This window comes from Carcharhinus amblyrhynchos, chromosome 2 (genome assembly GCF_965287045.1).
Source record: "Carcharhinus amblyrhynchos chromosome 2, sCarAmb.v2.hapA, whole genome shotgun sequence".
Taxonomy (NCBI): Eukaryota; Metazoa; Chordata; class Chondrichthyes; order Carcharhiniformes; family Carcharhinidae; genus Carcharhinus; species Carcharhinus amblyrhynchos.
Window position 1 is genome coordinate 81,571,651 of NC_137325.1, and position 22,319 is coordinate 81,593,969.

The 22,319-nt window shown below is 41.2% G+C and overlaps 1 protein-coding gene across 1 annotated transcript in view; it reads left to right on the forward strand.

The window, feature by feature from the left end:
* Positions 1–22,319, forward strand: part of elp2 (elongator acetyltransferase complex subunit 2) — a 146,531-nt gene that overhangs the window by 33,430 nt on the left and 90,782 nt on the right. The window contains exons 9-10 of the mRNA XM_080208010.1: positions 1,261–1,356; positions 16,831–16,931. Coding sequence (XP_080064136.1) covers positions 1,261–1,356; positions 16,831–16,931 — 197 coding nt within the window. The remainder of the gene's footprint in view (positions 1–1,260; positions 1,357–16,830; positions 16,932–22,319) is intronic.

Genomic DNA, 22,319 nt, shown 5'->3' on the forward strand with positions numbered 1-22,319 from the left:
GTTCTATTTAGCTCTAGCAAAACTGAAGCCACAGCAGTAAAATTGCTCAATTCACAATCCCTGTTCTACTCCGTTGCAACTCTCTTTAGCTTGCAGCTCTCTTTTGTCTGGCCATACAATATCTGTATGTTAACTTCTTTTGTATTGGTATTGCTTCCAAGTCCAAGGTGCCAGGCCTCATGGACCACAAGTGATCCATTTACAGTAATTGAAAACTCTTAAGTTCTTTCAAATGTCCTTGAGGCTAATTACAGATTCCACAAACATGTTAAAGAAATTACAGGTTTTCCTTACTGTGCTGCTTTGGGTCACCTTAGACCACCAGCAAAATAAATTGACAGCCATGCTTAGATTGGTCATGATGTGGCTTATGTGAAAGTGGGAATACAAAAGCAAAATAAAAACAGAAAATGATGGAAATACTCAATCAGCCTGGCCGTATCTGTGGAGAGAAAAATTTACCATTTTCATGTCTGGAGGTTTGAACAGAATGTGGGAATGTTGCCTTGTTGGATTGGGATTACTCTTTGGAGTACAGCACATTGTTGAGGTGATTAAAAAGAGTTTTTATCGAGCCTACATTTGCTGCATCTGACCTGGGATTGTTTACTGACACCTGGTGCTTGAAATTGAAAGTTCAGCTTGCGCTGATGAATACAAAAATCCCAAACTTTTCATTAGTATAACGTTATTGCAGATAGTTAAAAGTTTTTTTGCATGTTCCATGCTTTATTTTCAACAACTTTATTAATAGTAACTGATTGTATTCTATTTCTCCGGAAATTGTGTTCCTATTACATAGAGTTTCCAAGATTGACTGAATAAAGTACAAGGTGGAGGACTGCCATGAAATGATAGTCCTTTGTCATCAAACAAGCATGTACTTTTAGTTCAAAGTTCAATATAATTTCAAGGAATTATGATGGTCCAGATCAGAGTAGTGGGGCCGATGGGTTCCACATAATCAATACTTTGCATGCAGATTCTTGCAATCATACACTAGAATATAAACAAGCTTTTTTTAATAAGTATTTTCAGATAACTTATTAGGGCAAATTGTGCATGCAACAAAAAGCCTCAAAGAAACAATTTTTAAAATACGCAGATATCTGGCAGCTTATCATTTTTGACTTATAAAAGTGTGTTTCTTCTGATTCTTAATTTTATGCAGATTCAAGTCTTCAAACTATTAGCCAGTGGGATGACTCTATATCATTGTTCCTTTCAGTTGAGTAATTGATTTTTTTTCTTTCCTCCTAGAGGGAGTGGTGACATATGCAGTAACTTTGGAAACTGTGCTGGCTGGTCATGAAAACTGGGTTCATGGATTACATTGGCAACCCCCCTTTTATAAAGGTACAATACTGTGAACGTTTGAGCGAAACTTTAGTGCCCCAGTTTAAAGAGAAAAACCCGTTTACAACTCACATCCAATCACCTACTTGCTCATCTAATTAATGCTGGTAGGCTTCATTCTGCAAGCCTCGCTAACTCCAATTTCCCCCTCTCATGTCATTCTCTATTCTGCAAAAGAACAGAACACCTTCCTCAAAAAACGTAAAATATTTAGATATCGGGCAGATATATCTCTGCAGAGAGATCTGGATAGGCTGAGTGAGTGGGTGAGGACTTGGCAGGTAGAGTATAACGTTAGCAAATGTGAGGCTATCCACTTTGGTAGAAATAATAGTAGGAGGGATTGTTATTTAAAGGGTGAAAAGCTGCAGCATGCTACTGTGCAGAGGGATCTGGGGGTCCTTAAGCACGAATCACAAAAACTCAGTCTGCAGGTGCAGCAGGTGATCAAGAAGGCGAATGGAATGTTGGCCTTTATAATGAGGGGGATAGAATATAAAAGCAGGGAGGTCTTACTGCAACTGTACAGGGCATTGGTGTGGCTGCAACTGGAGTACTCTGTGCAATTTTGGTCCCCTTATTTGTGAAAGGATATATTGGCCTTGGAGGGAGTGCAGAGCAGGTTTACCAGGCTGATACTGGAGATAAGAGGGTTAGCCTATGAAGAGAGATTGAATAGACTGGGCCTGTACTCGTTAGAGTTTAGAAGGCCGGGGGGTATCTTACGGAGACTTACAAGATAATGAAGGGGCTGGATAGGGTAGAGGTTGAGAGATTTTTTTGCTTAGAAAGGAAAACAGAACTAGAGGGCACAGCCTCAAAATTGGGGGGAGGGGGCAGTTTAGAACGGCGTTGAGGAGGAACTTCTTCACTCAAGGGGTGGTGAATCTCTGGAATTCTCTGCCCTTTGAAGTGGTGGAGGCTACCTTGTTGAATATATTTAAGTCACGGGTGGATAGATTTCTGATAGACAAGGAATTAAGGATTATGGGGAGAAAGCGGGAAAGTGGAACTGATCCACTTGAGATCAGCCATGATCTTGTTGAATGGCGGGGCAGGCTTGAAGGGCTAGATGGCCTACTCCTGCTCCTATTTCTTATGTTCTTATAAAACCAAATTTCTTCACTTAAACCTTCTTGGAGTTAAGTACTTTATTTCACAGTATTGTCGAGCTGGGCTGTTGTGTTTAGTTTGTTTTTATTATGGCCTTATTGGCCTGTATCGGCACTTTTAGTGATTTGTGTATTTCAGATACTCTCAGATTTCTTTGCCTCCCAACCCCATTTAGATCTTATTTCCCTCATGAAATGTCCGTTTATTTTTCAAAACGTCACATTTACCCACTTTGAAATTAATTTGCCAGTTATTTGGCCCTTCTTCATGCATATTAATGTTGTCTTGAAATTGGTTGCAGTATTCCTTCATTTGGTGTCCTCTATGTTTAAAAACTGTTTTTCTTCGCCCAAAATCTAAATCATTAATGTAAATTCTAAGCAATAGTGATCTTAACAGTGAACCTTATGGCACTCTGAATAACAACTCTGCTCACAGATTTCAGACAGGTGGCAACCCATCCTGCTAATTTTCCCTGAATTCCACATGCTCCAACTTTATTTATTAGTTTATTATGTTTATTGAAGGCCTTTTGGAAATCCAGGTATATTAAATCTATGGAATTCCCTTGTGTACACTAAAAAAATTCAGTGAGGTTGGAAAAGTGAGACTTTCTCTTTTGTAATCCATTTAATTATTTGTTATTTTAATTTTAGTTTCTGAATGTTTTTTCTGTTGTCTCCTTGGTCGGAATTTTATTATTTTAAAACTACCAATATTAAACTGACTGGTTTGTAGGGCCCTGGTCTTGTTTTATCTCCATTTCTTAAATGTAGGTTTAACGTAGTTAGCTGTAAATCCTCTGGCACTGTTTTGATGTAAATTGGGAAGAATCTTCTGCTACCCACAACTGAGAAGTTGTTGTCAGGCGTAACCTGCTCTACTACATGGTGTGCTATTCCAGTCTCTGCCAATAGTCAGCGCACTAAAGTGAATACTATGTACGTAGGATACCTAGTTTCTAAACTGAAGATGGTTTTAAAAGTTAGAACTGATGCATTCCTGAGTAAGTGAGTTTTTAAAGTGATAAAGTGGAGTACTGTGCAGTTTTGGTCGCTGCACTTGCGCAAGGATATTTTGGCCTTGGAGGGAGTGCAGAGGAGGTTCACTAGGCTGATACCGGAGTTGAGGGGGTTGAGCTATGAGGAGAGGCTGAATAAACTAGGCTTGTACTCGTTAGAGTTTAGAAGGATGAGGGGAGATCTCATTGAGACGTACAAGATGATGAAAGGGATGGATAGGGTAGAGGTTCTTCCCGCTCAGAAAGGACAGCAGGACTAGAGGGCACAGCCTCAAGATAAGGGGGGGGGGGGCAGTTTAGAATGGAGTTGAGGAGGAACTTCTTCACTCAAAGGGTGGTGAATCTCTGGAATTCTCTGCCCGTTGAAGTGGTGGAGGCTGCCTCGTTAAATATATTTAAGATGCGGGTAGATAGGTTTTTGGTAGGCAAGGGGATTAAGGGTTATGGGGAGAAGGCGGGAAAGTGGAACTGAGACACTTCAGATCAGCCATGATCTTATTGAATGGCGGGGCAGGCTCGAAGGGCTAGATGGCCTACTCCTCCTATTTCTTATGTTCTTATGAGTGATCGTTACTGCAGAACAACCTCCTTCGCTCTGAAAAATTAACCTTTTAAAGCTGGACTTCCATTCCTTCAAAAGTTTATTAGTGTTGGAGTTTCTTTTTTTAAAATTCGCTTGTTCAGCCCCTTAATTCTATCAGTATTTTGGAATCTTTATTTCACAAATCACTAAAAGTGGTGATAGAGGCCAAATGAGGTCATAATAAAAACAAATCACTAAGCCAAAACTGACATGGTAGAAGATTAATCATTAGGTGTCTATTGTGTATAGGTGATTTTAATGCTACATGGTTTATTAGCAAAGCCACATTTGAGATAATTTGTAGGTCTCATATTGTCTTCACAAGAATATTGATACATTGGAGATTGCTTAGAACAGTGGCTGGATTTATTCTGGGGAAGTAAATTTCTTGTTATGAAGGCAGATTGCTTAAAAAAAAGGAGTTGCTATAAACTGAATCGGTAAGGCAGATGAATTGAACATCTTCAGACAATCATTTAAATAGCAATCTCTAGTTACTACTTAAAAGGAAACTAAATGCAGCAACTCCAATTACCACCATCAGTGTTGTGACATCGGTATGCTGCCTGTGGACAGTGAATGATTGGAAAAGATATTTAATACCCCACGTTTGTTATGCTCCTGATTGGTTCTTAAAATGTATTTTGTGTTAGTGTTTCCCTTCCTTCTGACTATAGATTTGAGATATGATAAAAGTTGGCTTGATTTTTTTCTTTCCACCTTTTTTATTATAACCAGTAAATCAGATAACAGCATTGAACATCCAGACATTGTAGTCAACATGGATTTGACAAAGTAATAGTCAGCAGAAGCAACCCAACTTGAAGGTTGATCATATTGGTACTTCACCGAGAGACTTGGCACTCCAATATTTAGAAGGATGTGAATTTGTGGTACTTGCATGATAGGTGTTCACTTAACATGTCAAAGAAGTTGGGGCTTGTCAAACGAGTATGTCGTCAAGTATCCCTAGCAAAACTGGAATCAGTGGGTACTTGGGGGGGCAAACTGTCCACTGGTTGGAGTCATACCTGACACATAGAAAGATGGTTGTGATTATGGAAGGGCAATCATCTCCACTCAAGGGCATCTCTACAGGAGTCCCTCAGGGAAGTGTCCTAGGCCCAACAATATTCAGCTACTTCATCAATAACCTTCCCTCCATTATAAGGTCAGAAGAGGGGATAATCACTAAAGATTGCATAATGTTCAGCATCATTTGCGACTCCTCAGATACTGAAGCAGTCCCTCTTCAAATGCAACAAGATCTGGACAATATCCAGGCGTGGGCTGGCAAATAACACCCGTGCCACACAAATGCTAGGCATTGGCCAGCACCAATAAGAGACATTCTAACCACCACCCCTTGACATTCAATGGTATTACTATCACTGAATCTCCCATTGTCAACATCCTTGGGGTTATAATTGACCCGAAACTCAACAGGACTTGTCACATAAACACAGTGGCTAAAAGAGCAGGTTAAAGTCTAGGAATACTGCGGCGAGTAACTCACTTCCCAACTCCCCAAAGTTTATCCTGCATCTTCAAGGCACAAATCAGGAGTATGATGGAATACACATCACTTGTCTGAACGGGTGCAGCTCCAACAACACTCAAGAAGTTTGACACTATTCAGGACAAAGCAGCCCGCTTGATTGGCACCACATCCACAAATATCCACTCCCTGCACCACTGATGCTCAGTAGTGGCAGTCTGCACTATCTACAAGATGCACTGCAGCAATTCACCAAAGATCCTTAGGTAGCACCTTCCAAACCCAGGACCACTTCCTTCTTGACGGACAAGAGCAACAGATACATGGGAACACCACCACCTGCAAGTTCCCCTCCAAATCACTCACCATCTTGACTTGGAAATATATTGCCATTCCTTCGCAGTCGCTAGGTCAAAATCCTGGAATTCCCTCCTTAACGGCCTTGTTGGTCAACCCACAGTATGTGAACTGGAGCTTTTCACAAAGGCAGCTCACCACCATCTTCTCAAGGGCAGCCAGAGATCAGCAATAAATGCTGGCCAGCCAGTGATGCCCATGTCCCATGAATTAACTAAAAAATGGTAAATTAAAGCTTTTCATGACCGTTAAATACGCGAATGTGATTACTGTCACTAGAGAGGTAGTGCTTGATAGACTAATGGGACTGAAGGTGGACAAGTCCCCAGGACCGGATGGAATGCATCCCAGGGTTCTGAAAGAAATGGCAGAGGTGATAGTGGATGCCTTAGTAATTATTTATCAAAATTCGCTGGATTCTGGGGAAGTGCTGGAATATTGGAAAACGGCTAATGTTATGCTGCTGTTTAAAAAAGATAGCAGACAAAAGGCAGGGAATAATAGGCTGGTTAGTTTAATATCTATAGTTGGAAATATGCTAGAATCCGTCATCAAAGAAGAAATAGCGAGGCACCTAGAAAAGAATGGTTTGATAGAGCAGACGCAGCACAGATTCGTTAAGGGGAAGTCGTGTTTGACGAATTTATTGGATTTCTATGAGGATGTGACTAGTGTAGTAGACAGAGGGGAACCAGTGGATGTGGTGTTTTTAGATTTCCAAAAAGCATTTGATAAGGTGCCTCATAAAAGGTTGCTACAGAAGGTTAGGATGTACGGAGTTGGGGGTAAGGTATTAGCGTGGATAGGGGATTGGCTGTCTAATAGGAAGCAGGGAGTTGGTGTCAATGGGTGCTATTCTGATTGGCGGTTGGTGACTAGTGGAGTGCCGCAGGGATCGGTGCTGGGGCCTCAGCTATTTACCATTTATATAGATGATCTGGAGGAGGGGGCTGAGTGTAGGGTGATGAAATTTGCTGATGACGCGAATATGAGTGGAAAAGCAAATTGCATGGAGGGTGTGGAAAGTCTGCAGAGGGATCTGGATAGGCTAAGCGAGTGGGCGAGGACCTGGCAGGTGGAGTATAATGTTAACAAGCGTGAGGTTATCCACTGTGGCAGAAATAATAGTAGGAGGGATTATTATTTAAAAGGCGAAAAGCTGCAGCATGCTACGGTGTGAGGGACCTGGGGGTCCTTGTGCAAGAGTTGCAAAAACCCAGTCTGCAGGTGCAGCAAGTGATCAAGAAGGCGAATCGAATGTTGGCCTTTATAGCGAGGGGGATTGAATATAAGAACATAAGAACATAAGAAATAGGAGCAGGAGTAGGCCATCTAGCCCTTCTATAAAAGCAGGGAGGTCTTGCTGCAACTGTACAGGGCACTGGTGAGGCCGCAGCTGGAGTACTGTGTGCAGTTTTGGTCGCCGTACTTGCAGAAGGATATATTGGCCTTGGAGGAAGTGCAGGCGAGGTTCACTAGGCTGATACCGGAGATGAGGGGGTTGAGCTATGAAGAGAGACTAAATAGACTGGGCCTGTACTCTTTGGAGTTTAGAAGGATGAGAGGGGATCTTATAGAGACGTATAAGATAATGTAGGGGATGGATAGGGTAGAGGTAGAGAGATTCTTCCCGCTTAGAAAGGACAACAGGACTAGAGGGCACAGCCTCAGGATAAAGGTGGGGGGGTGCAGTTTAGACCGGAGTTGAGGAGGAACTTCTTCACTCAAAGGGTGGTGAATGCCTGGAATTCTCTGCCCGTTGAAGTGGTGGAGGCTACCTCGCTAAATATATTTAAGTCACGGGTAGATAGATTTTTGATAGACAAGGGAATTAAGGGTTATGGGGGGAGAGCGGGAAAGTGGAACTGATCCACTTCAGATCAGCCATGATCTTATTGAATGGCAGGGCAGGCTCGAAGGGCTAGATGGCCTACTCCTGCTCCTATTTCTTATGTTCTTATGAACATTCATTTTTGTAAGTGTGGAGTTTCATTCCAGCGTTGTCTGTTATCTCTATTAATTCTGTATTTCTGTTCAGTGAACGGCCACTGTTCTCTGCAGCAAAGAGCATGACTCTAGAAGCTGTATTGCCTGCCACAGTTTGGGGCCTCTGCTCAGGACTGGAGAGAAACTCACCAGGATACCAGTTGCTGTGGCCTATCAATACCAATGACATATGGAGAATTAAGATAGAGATTCTGCACAGAGAATGTGAGGAGCTTGACAGAACCTCAAAGGTTATAATCTCTGGATTATTAAATGGGCTGTGTGCAAATTGCCATAAGGTACATTAAAATTGGTCAAAGACTGATATGGTAGATGTGTGTTTTGATTTGTTGGCATGATGTGGAGATGCCAGTGTTGGCCTGGGGTAGGCACAGTAAGAAATCTCACAACACCAGGTTAAAGTCCAACAGTAGCATGAGCTTTCAGAGCACTGCTGCTACCTCAGGTGAGGCTGGTTTGTGGGGCACTGGCACCAATATTGGGGAAATTTGGGGAAGCTATATTGTTGGGACAGTCTACATCTGAACCATTGTTGGGACCAGTATTCTTGTGGATCGTATAACTAGAGAAGCAGAGAGCTTTAAGCTAAATTGTGAGAACAAGGGATCAAGGCATGGTATATCAAAGGTAGGTACCAGGTAAAAGAAGAAAATAGTAAGATGGAAAATGAGAGCCTGAGAATGACAGGAGGGGACAGAGAAAACAAAACCTCAGAATGCACCAACAATCAGGACCAGATGTTACAAAGATAACAAGAAGACGAAACTGAAGGCTTTGTATCTGAATGTAAATGTCAGTCATAACAAAGTAAATGAATTGATAAGATACAATGAAGTAAATAAATATGACCTGATAGCCATTACAGTGACATGGCTGTAGGATGACCCAGATTGATCCTGAATATTGAGGGGTATATGACACTTAAGATGTATAGAAAGCTAGGTAAAGGTAGAAGGATAGCACTGTTAAGTAAATTAATTGGTGCAATAATTCAAGACGACCTTGGTTTAGGAGATCAGGATGTAGAATCTGTTTGGGTTGAGATGAGGAACAGTAGGGGAAGTCATAGAATCTATGGCACAGAGACAGGCCCTTAGGCCCAAATTGGTCATTGCCGACCAAAATGTCGATCTAAGCTAACCCCATTTGCCTGCATTTGGCCCTTATTCCTCTAAATCTTTGCTATCCGTGTATCTGGCCAAATGCCTTTAAAAGGTTGTTAATGTCCCTGTCTCAACCACTTCCTCCAGCAGCTCATTCCACATACACCATCCTCTGTGTTTAAAAAAAAGTTAGTCTTCAGGTTCCCATTAATTCTTTCCCCTCTTAACTTAAACCTATGCCCTCTAGTTCTCAATTCCCCAATCCTGGAAAAAGACTAAGTGCATTTGCCCTTTCCATGCCGCTCATGACCTTATACGTCTCTATAAGATCACCCCTCAGTCTCCTACATTCCAAAGAAAAAAGTCCTAGCATGTTCACTCTCTCTCTCCATAACTCAGTCCCTGAGTCCTGGCAATATCCTTGTAAATCTTTTCTGCAGTCTTTCCAGTTTAATAACATCTTCCCTATAGCAAGGCGACAAAAATCAAACACAATACTCCAGGTGTGGCCTCACCAACATCCTTTGCAACTGCAACATAACTCCCCAACTTCTATACTTAATGCCCTGACTGATGAAGTCCAGCATGCCAAAAGCCTTTTTCACTGCCCTATCTTCCTGTGACTCCACCTTCAGAAAACTGCACCTGAACTCCAAGGTTACTCTCTTCCACGATACTCCCAAAGATCCTACCATTCACTGTGAAAGTCCTACCTTGATTTGACTTTCCAAGATGCTTCAGAAGTGCCCCACACTTAGCTGTATTGAACTCCATTTGCCATTTCTCAATCCACTTCCCCAGCTGATCAAGATCCTGCTGCAATTTTTGATAATCTTCCTCACTGTCTATATCACTTATTTTAGTGTCATCTGCAAAATTACTGATCATGCCTGTTCATTCTCATCCAAATCGTTGAGAGACACCAAACAGCAATGGACCCAGCACTGACCCCTGAGGGTCACAGGCCTCCAAGGTGACAAGCATCCTTCCACCATTACCATTTGTTTCCAACCATCAAGCCAATTGTCTCTCAAATTTGCCAGCTCTTCCTAGACTCCATGTGATCTAACCTTCCAGAGCAGTCTACCATGTGGAACTTTATCAAAGGCCTTTCTGAAGTCCATGTAGACTATGTCTACTTCCCTGGCCTCATCAACCAAAGAGCTTTTAACAAATTCGTAAGGCGTGATCTCCCATGCACAAAGCTGTGCTGACTACTCCTGATTGAACCATATATATCTTATCCCTCAGAATCCTCTCTAGTAACTTACCCACCACAGATGTTAGTCTTATCGGTGTATAATTCCCAGGTTTTTCCTTGCAGTCCTTCTTAAGTAAGGGCACAGCACTTGCTATTCTCCAGTCTTCCGGTACCTCACCCATGGCTAACGATGATGCAAGTATCTCAGCCAGGCCTCCCACAATTTCTTCTGTAGCCTTGTGCAGTATTCTTGGATACACCTGGTCAGGGCCAGGAAATTTATCCACCTTCATACATTTAAATACATCCATTACCTCCTCTGTTGTAGTGTGAAATGTCCCCAATATATTGCCGCTAAATTTCCCAGGTTCCCAAATCTTCATGTCTTTCTCTACGATAAACACAGAAGAGAAATATTCATTGAGAACCTTGATCACCTCCTGCATATGTGTCCACTTTGGCCCTTGAGGGGTCCTATTCTCTCTCTAGTTATTGTTTTTCCTTCAGTATTCTTAAAAATCCCTTTGGATTCACCTTAATTGTCTCAGCCAAAGCTACCGCATGTCCTCTTTTTGTCTTTCTAATTTCTATCTTGAATAGTTTAGTTTAGTTTACTTGTTAGTGTCACAAGTCGGCTTGCATAACACTACAATGAAGTTACTGTGAAAATCTCCTGATTGCCATATTCCGGGTGCCTGTTTGGCCGCACTGAGGGAAAATTTAGCATGGCTAACGCACCCAACCAGCACGTCATTCAGACTGTGGAAGGAAACCCATACAGACACGGAGAAGGTGCAGACTCCCGACAAACAGTGACCCAAACCAGGAATCGAACCCAGATCTCTGTTGCTGTGAGGCAGCTAACCACTGTACCACCGTGCCGCCCTTTACAGTGATATGGAATGTACAGAAATATACTCCTGTATCCCCTGTACACCTCCGTTGATTCCAGCTGCTTGTACCTGAGCCATGCCTCCTCCTCTTTCCTGGCCAAAACCTCAATATGTTTTGACATCCAGGGTTCCTGACTTCTGCCAGCCTTGCTGTTCATTCTAGCAAGAACACACAGACCCTGAACTATGGCTATTTCACTTTTAAAGGCCTCCTACTTGCCGAGGTTGCTTTGCCCCCAATCAATCCTTGCAAGCTCCTGTCTAATTCCATCAAAATTTGCAATGCCCCAATTTAGAACTTGCACTGGTGGACCAGTTTTGTCCCTAGTGGGAGTAGTCTACAGGCACTAGTGGCAGTCGTCTACAGGTCCCTAGGACAAAGTATGCGAGAAGGAATATTGGGTGCTTGTGATAAGAAATAACAATAATCATGGGTGACTTTAATCTACAAATAAACTGGACAAATCAAATTGGCAGTAACCAAAAGAGAAAACACTGGAAAATCTCAGCAGGTCTGGCAGCATCTGTAAGGAGAGAAAAAGCTGACATTTCGAGTCCAGATGACCTTTTGGCAGTAGTTGCCTGGATGAGAAGTTCATAGGATGCTTTTGAGATGGTTTCTTAGAGCAGCACGTACTGGAGCCAACCAGAAAGTAGGTTATATTAATCTTGGTAATGTGTAATATGACAGGATTAATTAATGACCTGAAAGTAAAAGCATGCCTAGGTAGCAACAACCACAATATGATTATATTTTAAATCCGGTTTGAAAGGGATAACAGTGAGTCTAAGACTTGTATTTTAAACTTACATAAGGCAACGACAATGGCATGAAAGCTGAGTTAGCTGAAGTGAACTAGAATACCAGGCTAGGGGATGGATCAATAGAGAACATGGCAGACATTTAAAGGAATATTTCAGAGTCGGTATATTCCATCTATAAAGACAAATTATCAAGGGTGGACCCATCATGTGTCATTAACTGAAGAAGTTAGAGAAAACATCAAATTTATGAAATTGCACAAAGATGAGTAGCAAGTCAAATAATTGGTTGGAATATAAAGAATGCTTACCCACCACCCACCAAGATTAATCAGGGGAAGAAAATAAATGAGAGAGCAAGCTAGCTAGAAATGTAAAAATGGGTAGCAGTTGTTTCTACAGGTATCTAAAAAGGAAAAGAACAAGGTAAATGAGCTTTGGTCCTCTCGAGAGTGAGAATAGGAAGTTAATAGCAGGTAATAAGGAAATTACAGATGAAATGAACAAATGTTTTGTGTCTGTCTTCACTATGGAAGATACAAGAAACATTTCAGTAAATCAGGAAACTGTGAATCAGGAGCTGGAATAGAGAGAGGAACTTGGTGAAATTACAGTCACAAGGGAAGTGAGAAAACTGATGGAACTGCGGGCTGACAAATCTCCTGTTCCTAATGGACTTAATTTTAAGGTCTTAAAATAGGTGGCTAATGAGCTAGCAGGTGCGTTGTTTCTAATTTTCCAAAATTCCCTAGGTTCTGGGAAGTTTCCATCAGACTGGAAAGTAGCAAATATAACCTCCTATTCAAGAAGGGAGACAGGCAAAAAAATAAAAACTAAAGGCCCGCTTGCTTGATGTCAATTGTGAGGAAGGTGTTAGAATCAGTCACTAACATTATAGCCGAGCACTTCGGGAAGTCTCAAGGTATTCAGAAAAAGTCAGCATGATTTTGTGAAAGGAAAATTATGTTTAACCAATTTATTTGGAGTTCTTTGAAGGGGTAACATGTGCAGCAGATCAAGGAGTGCAGGGGCAACATATTAGCATTGATAGAAGATTGGCTGGTTGGCAGAAAACAGTTTACATAAGTGGGTCTTTGTCTGATCAGCAGGATGTGATGAGCGGAGTCCCACAGGAGTCCATGCTGGAGCCTCAACTTTTTACAATTTAGATCAATGACTTAGATGAGGGGAGAAATGATAACTAAATTTGCAGGTGACAAAAAGATGGTAGGAAAAAATGTTGTGAAGAAGACATAAGGAATTTGCAGATAGATACAGATAAGTTGAGTGAGCATGCAAAAATCTGGCAGATGGCGTATAATGTAAGAAAATGTGTAGTTGTTCACTTTGGCAGGAAGAATAAAAAAGTATTATTTAACAGAGAACGATTGCAGAATTCCAAGGTGCAGAGGGATCTAGGTGTTCTAGTGCATGAGTTACAGAAATTTAACATGCAGGTACAGCATGTAATTATGAAATCTAATTAAATTATACCCTTTATTATGAGAAAAATTGAACATAAAAGAATATTATACAGGGCATTGGTGAGACCACATCTCGAATACCATGTGTAGTTTTGGCCTTCTTATTTAAGGAAGGATGTAAATGCATTTGAGGTGGTTCAGACAAAGTTACTAGATCAATGATTTGATTTATTATTGTCACGTGTACTAGTATACAGTGAAAAGTATTGTTTCTTATGCACTATACAGACTAAGCATGCCATAAATAGGGAAGGAAAGGAGAGGGCTCAAAATGTTGTGTTACAGTCATAGCTAGGATTTAGAGAAAGATCAATTTAATGTGAGGCAGGTCCATTCAAAAGTCTAATAGCAGCGGGAAGAAGCTGTTTTTGAGTTAGTTGATATGTATCCTCAAGCTTTTGTTCTTTTTTCCCGACGGAAGAAGGTGGAAGAGAGAATGTCTGGAGTGCATAGGGTCCTTGATTATGCTGCCTGCTTTTCCAAGGCAGCAGGAAGTGTAGACAGTGTTGTTGGATGGGAGACCAGTTTGCCTGATGGACTGGGCTTTATTCAGTTTCTTGCAGTCTTAAACAGAGCAGGAGCCATACCAAACTGAGATACAACCAGAAAGAATGCTTTCTACAGTGCACTTGTAGAAGCCTGTAGGAAATAGCAGGTTTTATGATGAAAGGTCAGACTCACTGAGCTTGTCCCCCCGAGAGTTCAGAAGGGTGAGGAGTGACTTGATAGAAATATATAAGATCCTGAATAGTTTTGACAAGATGGATGTGGAAAGGATGTTTCTTCTTGTGGTGAGTTCAGAACGAGGGGCACTTTTAAAATGAGGGGTTGCTCTTAACGGACAAAGATGAGAATTTTTTTCTCTTGGAGGGTTATGCGACTTTGGAACACTCTGCCTCAGAAGGTGGTGGAAGTGGGGTTATTGAACATTTTTAAGGCAGAGCTAGATAGTCTTATTAGTCAAGGAAATCAAAGGATATTGGCGATAGATGGGAATGTGGAACTTGAAATGCAAACAGATTGCCCATCATCGTATTGAATGGTGGAGCAGGCTGGAGGGATGAATGGCTTTCTTCTGCCCCTATTTTGCATTTTGTGTATTTTTTTCAATCTTTATTTTGATAATGATATGATATTCATCTATTTTACTTATTAGTCACAAGTAGGGTTGCATTAACAGTGCAATAAATTGTGGGTTGCTTCACATGCTTTTAGAAAGTACCTGGATAAGCACTTGGCATATCATAATATCCAGGGCTAGGGGCCAGGTGCTGGTAGATGGGATTGGGTGGGATTTCAGGTGTTCCTAATGTCTTGGTGCGGACTCGATGGGCCGGGGGGCCTCTTCTGCGCTGTATGATTCGGAGTTACTGTGAAAATCCATTAGATTAAATATGCTAAATTTCATGTCCTAATCTGGCTTCTGCTTGTCTAGGAAAGGTTTCTTCAATTTAATTGGCTAAGGAAATGCATAAAATTAAGAGGCTTGCAAGTTTCTAATTTTGCATTTACGTTTGAGTGTTTCCCATTAGAAGACGATAAGACGTAGAAGCGAAGTTAGGCCCCTCGGCCCATTTGAGTCTGCTCCACCATTCAATCATAACTGATATTTTTCTCATTCCCCTTCTCCTGCCTTTTCCCCATAACCCTGATCCCCTTATTAATCAAGCACCTATCTATCTCTGTTTTAAAGACACTTAATGACCTCGCCTCCACAGCCTTCTGTGGCAAAGAGTTCTTCAGATTCACCACTTCTGGCTGAAGAAATTCCTCCTCATCTCTGTTTTAAAGGATTGTCCCTTTAGCCTGAGGTTGTGCCCTTGAGGGAACAACCTTGAAATGTCCCCTCAAGGGCACATTTCAAGGTTGTGCCCTTGAATTCTGTAAGTTTAAAGAAGGTCCGTCCTCATCCTTCTAAACTTTGAGTACAGACCCAGAGTCTTCAACCGTTCCTCATACGACAAGCCAGAGATCATTCTTGTGAACCTCCTCTGGACCCTTTCCAAGGCCAGCATACCCTTTCTTCAATATGGGTCCAAAACTGCTCACAGTACTCCAAATGGGTTCTGACCAGAGCCTTATACCACCTCAGGAGTTCATCCCTGCTCTTCTATTCTAGCCCTCTTGTCATGAATGCTAACATTGCATTTGTCTTCCTAACTGCTGACTGAACCTGCATGTAACCTTAAGAGAATCTTGAACAATGACTCCCAAGTCCTTTTGTGTTTCTGTTTTCCTAAGCATTTTCTCATTTAGAAAATAGCCTATGCCTCCATTCCACCTTTCAAAGTGCATAACCTCACACTTTTCCATGTTGTATTCAATCTGCCACTTCTCTGCTCACTCTGCTAACCTGTCCAAGTCCTTCTGCAACCCCCAGCTTCCACAATGTTACCTGTCCCTCTACATATCTTTGTATCATCTGCAAACTTAGCAACAGTGCCTTCAGTTCCTTCCTCCAAATCGTTAATGTATATTGTAAAAAGTTGTGGTCCCAGCACTGACCCCTGAGGCACACCACTAGTCACCAGCTGTCATCCTGAAAAAGATCCCTTTATCCCCACTCTCAGCCTTCTGCCAGTCAGCCATTCCTCTATCCATGCCAGGATTCTATCCTTAACACCATGGATGCTTAACTTATTTAAGTCTCCTACGTGGCACCTTGTCAAAGGCCTTCTGGAAATCTAAATAAATCACGTCCACTGGTTTGCCTTTATCTAACTTCCTTGTTACTTCCTCAAAGAACTCTAACAGATTTGTCAGATAAGGCCTCCCCTTGACAAAGTCTTGCTGACTTGGGTCATTTTTATCATGCACTTCCACGTACTCTGCGATCTCATCTTTAATAATGAACTCTAAAATCTTGCCAGTGACTGAAGTAGGACTAACCAGCCTTATGCGAAGAAGCACTGGTTTTCCTGCACTGTGGCTTATGTAACCTATTGAAATTGCAAAAGCAAAATACTGCCATAATACAGAAATAAAAATAAAAGAAACATTCTGGAGGTCAGGCAACATCCGTGGAGAGAGAAACAGAGTTAATGGTTCAGGTTGATGACTCCTCATCAGATCTTGTGTTCAAACTAGAAGAAAACTAAACTCATAACTAAACTGAATACGTGGCTTGAAATTATAGTTTGCAAGTGTTTGTGTAAGATGTTTGAAAGTGTATGGTTTTTCTTTATAATGCTCAGGGAACTGATGAGTATTCAGTGTCTTGTTAAGGTGGGGAGAGCAAAAATGTGAGCAAACATTAAGGCTGGCTCTTCAGTACAATGCTTGGGGAATGTTGCACAGTTGAGATTGCCAAAGCTTGGATGGATTTTACTGAGGTTCTTTCTGGCCTCATGGATGGATGTTAAAGATCCCTCAGCACTATTCAGACAAGAGCATGGGGAGTTCTGCCAGTGCCCTAACCTTTTAACTGATGAATATACTTGCTTTTCCGACAGATGGCAGACTTGAACAACCCATGTCCTTGTTGTCTGCGTCAATGGACAAAACAATGATTCTGTGGGCTTCAGATGAAGAATCTGATGTCTGGTTGGAACAGGTAAGCTTTATTACCTATTATATTATTCTAATGCCCTGTGTCCAAAATAGTTTTCAAACCTTTTTCAACAAATTAAAGGTTTTTGTGGCATAATTGAAGTTGACCACATCTGGTTGTAAATCAGTTACTGTTTCTGATTAAAGTATTTTACATTTTTATGTCAAATCCATTCATGTTTAAAAGGCACAATGTATTAGGCCAATTAATTTTATCCTGCCCTTATTCCTTTGGGCAATGGTCTTGAGTTTTCCGTGCTCATTTTAATATTATTCTGGCAGATTTGTGGTAGAAAGGGCTAGAATGCTCTCATTTGTGTCCCTGTTTTTCCCCTTATGTTGGAGAGCAGGTGTTTGCAAATAACATGCCAATGATGAAAATAATACCTCAGTTTTTGCACCATTTGTCCAGTTCAGAGGCTGGACCTCTGCTCCCTGCTGATGGCAGAGAGGATTTAAGAGCTATAATTATCAAACAGAAGTGTGGTCATGCATTCCCTAGTGGTAATATGTGATTTGTTCCAGTGAAAATATGTTACTTTCTTCAGTCAGCTGAGTAGCTGTTGGCTTCCTGCCAATGCAGCAGGCCCCACAGTTTGCTGCTGTAAGATGCCGTCCCTAGCCTGGTGTAACAGACTGGCAGAGGCGGGGTAATCTGCCTCCCACATGCTGATAACCCTACAGCAGGGAAGTTGGCAGGGGAATGAAATATCTCTGTGGTGGTAGGAAGTTGCACCTCTCCAAGGAGGTTTCCCCTTTGAAAAGCCTAATTCTATCTTTTAATTATGCAGACTAGCACTTTATTAGATTGGAAGTAAATAGAACACTACATGTAATTTTAGCCTTTTGCTGAGCGGTATTGCGGAAAGAGACGGGAACAAAGAAACAGGAGGGGTGATTGAGTCCCATGACCCTGTCTTTCCAGTCAGAATGTCTGAACAGTTCATAAACTCTATTTATCCACCGCGATGCCCAAACCTGACAAAAGCAATCTGTCTCAGTCTTGGAACACCTCCTTAACAATCATCCTTAACAGTGGTGCCCCACAAGGCTGTGTCCTCAGCCCCTTCCTATACTCCTTATACACTGATGAATGTGTGGCCAAAATCCCCTCCAACTCGATTTTCAGGTTTGCTGATGACGCCACCGTAGTGGGTCAGATCTCAAACAATGACGAGGCAGAGTATAGGAATGAGAGAGAATCTGGTGAACTGGCGCAATGACAATAATCTCTCCCTCAATGTCAACAAACAAAGGAGATAGTCATCGACTTCAGGAGGCATAGTGGAGGACATGTCCCTGTCTATATCAATGGGAATGCAATGGAAGTGGATACGAGCTTCAGGTTTCTAGGTGTCCAGATCAGCAATGATCTGTCCTGGTCCCCCCATGCCGACACTACAGTTAAGAAAGCCCACCACAACACTACTTTCTCAGGAGACTAAGGAAATTTGGCATGTCCACTACAACTGTCATCAACGTTTACAGATGCACCATAGAAAGTGTTCTTTCTGGTTGTATCACAACTTAATATGGCTCCTGACCTGTTCAAGACCGCAAAAAACTGTAAAGAGTCATAAACGAAGCCCAGTCCATCAAGCAAACTAGCTTCCCATCCATTGATTTGGTCTAGACTTCCGCTGCCTCGGAAAAGCAGCCAGCGTAATCAAGGAGTCCACGCAGTTGGGATATTCTCTCTCCTATCTTCTTCGGTCAGAAAAAAGGTACAATAATCTGAGGACACATATCAACTGACTCAAGAACAGTTTCTTCCCTGCTGCCATCAAACTTTTGAATGGACTTACCTTGTATTAAGTTGATCCCATCTCTACACCCTAGCTATGACTGTAACACTACATTCTGCACCCTCTCCTTTCCTTCTCTATGTACCGCATGCTTTGACCATATATTGGACAAGAAATAATACTTTTAACTGTAAACTAATACATGTGACAAATCAAATCAAAAAAGTTCTCATTGTCATAACATCTAGAGCCTTTTGGGGGAATTAGTTCATAATTTCCAGTACCCATGGTGTAGAAAATGCGCCTTCTATTTTCACTCCTGAAAGGCCCTCTTTGATTTGCCTAAGTGATCAAATAGTTTCTTCACATCTACAATATCCAATCCTTTTTAAAGTTCAAACACCTCAATTAGATCACGCCTCTGCATTCTCAGCATAAGAGGATGCAAGCCAGGTTTATGCAGTTCATGCTTGTACTTTAACTCACTAAGTCCTGTTCTCCTTCTAATATATCTGCGTTGTACTCTGTTCAAAGTCCAAGTTTCAGCAATGATGTCCAAAACTGAATTTCATACTCCATATTAGGTCTGACCAAAAATCCCACTCGTGAGATTTCCTAGTTGGTCTCTTCAGTGTTTATGAATGGCATGTGCAGAAAGATGACTGCTGTATGTGAATAAATCACTGTGTTTCAGTCCAGTGAATTTCTTCTCTTTACTCTTCTGCTCCTCATTTTAAGTTTTGTTTTGGATTATAGAACTGATTATATTCTGCTTGGCTAAATGAATTCTGTGTTTATTTAACATCATTAGTGGAATGACTAATTTTGATGTGCTTTCTTAGCAAGTAAAAACAAAATTGGCATCGTTAGCCGATCGATGCTGAAGGAATTATCTTGATTTTTTTGATGGTTTCCCACTGACTGGTTTCCAGTTGTCACTTTATTTGGCTTCATTGTTTTGCTGGACAGGAACTTGAGACAAATGAGGTATTTTGACTTTCCTTTGGGTTTGGCAAAAACACTTGTGAACTCATGTTCAGGAAGGCCTCGTCATAGTCACAGTCATGTTTCTTACTTTCTGGGTTTTCATTTGCAACGGAATCAGCTGGAGGTGCAAGCTCTGCATAAAATTGTTTTTGTAGTTAGAAACAAGGGCCATTACTTATCAGTATGACTGTCACTTAGGTGTGGCTTTTAAAAGAGGATACAATCCTTGAGGGGAGAACTGTAAACCAAAAGTACTAAACAGTCCCCAACTGAAGAAATTACAAGATTTCACTTTTATGGCTTTTTCTTTCAAACAAATTAAATCCAACACAAATTAGACTTGAATTTTTAGGTAAGTGATATTTGAGATAAGAGGGTAAATTTCACTTTAAACAGTCAATACAACCAAGATGCGTGTTATGCAATCAAAGCATTGCTCTTCAGTTTGTTTAGCATCACATAGCTACACAGTTCCAAATACACTGATCTTTATTCATACGGAAGGCCAGGAGTCCCATCTGACAACAGCTTTCACCTTTGAGTTTCATGGCTATGATTTATCATCAGCAAGGCTCAGTTCTCTTCCATGGGTTATGACCGTGCCAATCTTGTATCTTTCCAGAGTTGGATTTCAGCCAACCAACCAATAACACCTTGGTTCGTGGTTTGGCTATTTCTGGGAAAACATCCAGATCGTCAGCATCTCTGAGCTACTCATGCAGCATTCCAGGATTCAGACCCTTTTAGTCAGCTTTTGCATTATCTCCAAGAACTCCTACTTCCTTTCCTGACAAACAGAAAAACTGACTTTTGAACTTCTTCTCAAAAAGATTCTGTGTATCCTTTTTTCTGTCCCTGTTCGCTTTCTCTCTGTTTGCATCTGTGTACTGATTGCCTTCACCATCCAGCAGCTCTACGTAGAGATCCCCTTCATTTCTGCCAGCCGCCTGGCTTCTTTCTTAACTTCCTTCTGCTTCCATGTAAAGCATTACCAGCTCACATGCATCAGTACTTCTAATTATCCAGGAAAATTGCAAATGATCTGTTACAAATGATGCAAAGTCTCAAGTCCCTTTCAAACGCACTTAAAAGTAATAACAATTTCCACAGATGTTTTGAAGAAATTATAATTTTTCCTTGCTAGACTGCTTCCAGGACAGAAGTCATTGCATTCATTTGACTGCTAGTGTAATCAGAAAAAAAAATGCGGCACGGTGGCACTGTGGTTAGTACTGTTGCCTCACAGCACCAAGGATGCAGGTTTATTCCTGGCTTGAGTCACTGTTTGTGTGGAATTTGCACATTCTCCCCATGTCTATGTGGGTTTCCTTCCACAGTCCAAAGATGTGCAGATTACATTGATTGATCATGCTAAATTACCACTTAGCATCAGGGGGACTAATAGGATAAATATGTGGAGGTTATGAGGATAGGGCCTGGGTGGGATTGTGGTCGGTGCAGACTCAATGGGCTGAATGGCCTCCTACTGCACTATAGGGATTCTGTGATCCTCAGAAATCGATAAATCGACTGCCTTTGTTTTAGAGTGGAGTGCAGTGGAGGAATCAGTAAAATATATCACAAAGAAATATTGGTGAGGCATGTTTCCAAAATTAAATGTAGTATGTGTGTTGTCACAACATGCACTTCATCTTCTCATTCATTTATTTTGAAAATCAGAGGAGATTAACATAATTTTACTTCTTGCAACCCTTTTTGTGATCCTTAATTGGGGTCAAGAACCGCAGTTTGGAAACTGCTGAAGTTGGCTGAAACTTCACTATAGTGCAGGGAATGCTGCATCAAGTCATTCAACTAAAACCCCATCTACCCATTTGGGTTCATGTAATAGCTCTCATAACATTATTTTAAAAGAGGTTGAGACGTCTGGTGTACTGGCTAATAATCATTACTCATTAGTTCACCAGGAAAGATTAGCTGGTCATTCATCTCTTTTGGTGTGTGTGGGACTTAATCATGTAACTCATTTCCTGTTTGCAGATTTATTCTGATCCCCTGTTTAAATCAAGAGAATATTGAAGACACTTTTTTCTCCCTGCCCTGCCCACCCTTTATTGAATGAGGAGACATTAAAGTAGTAATTTGCTAAATGCAGTTATTTTAACCTTTATTTTGTGATAATGATTCTGGCAGTCATTTCAGTTTCTGTGTTGTGGTTTTGGAGCATTGAGTGATATTCATTTGGATGATTTTGAAATCAAGCCTGAAAATGATGAGCTGTGTGCTCACATTTTCCTAATGAATGCTCTCTGGGCATAAAGGTTCAAGAATCATGGTTAATTAGGTATACTTTGGAACAATGGCTTTTGCACACATGCCCTCCTTTTTCTATCTTGCTGATCAACAACTGGACCCAGATGCATTGAGCATATTACCCTGAAGACAAGTGTTATTGCCAACAGATTATAAACATTTCAAAAAGTGTCTTTCTGACCAAACCTTCTGTCATTCTTTCTCGAACTGACCTCCATGGCTTGATGCACGTTCCCCAAATTATTTGAAATAATAATTGTTAGGTAGTATAGAACTTCAATATTGCTGGTAAAATACAGTTTTTTTTTTCAAAGCTTTTCACCTTTCATTCAACAGGACAATTTGTAAAAGTGCCAACTGTAAACAAAATAGTGGGTTACACTGCA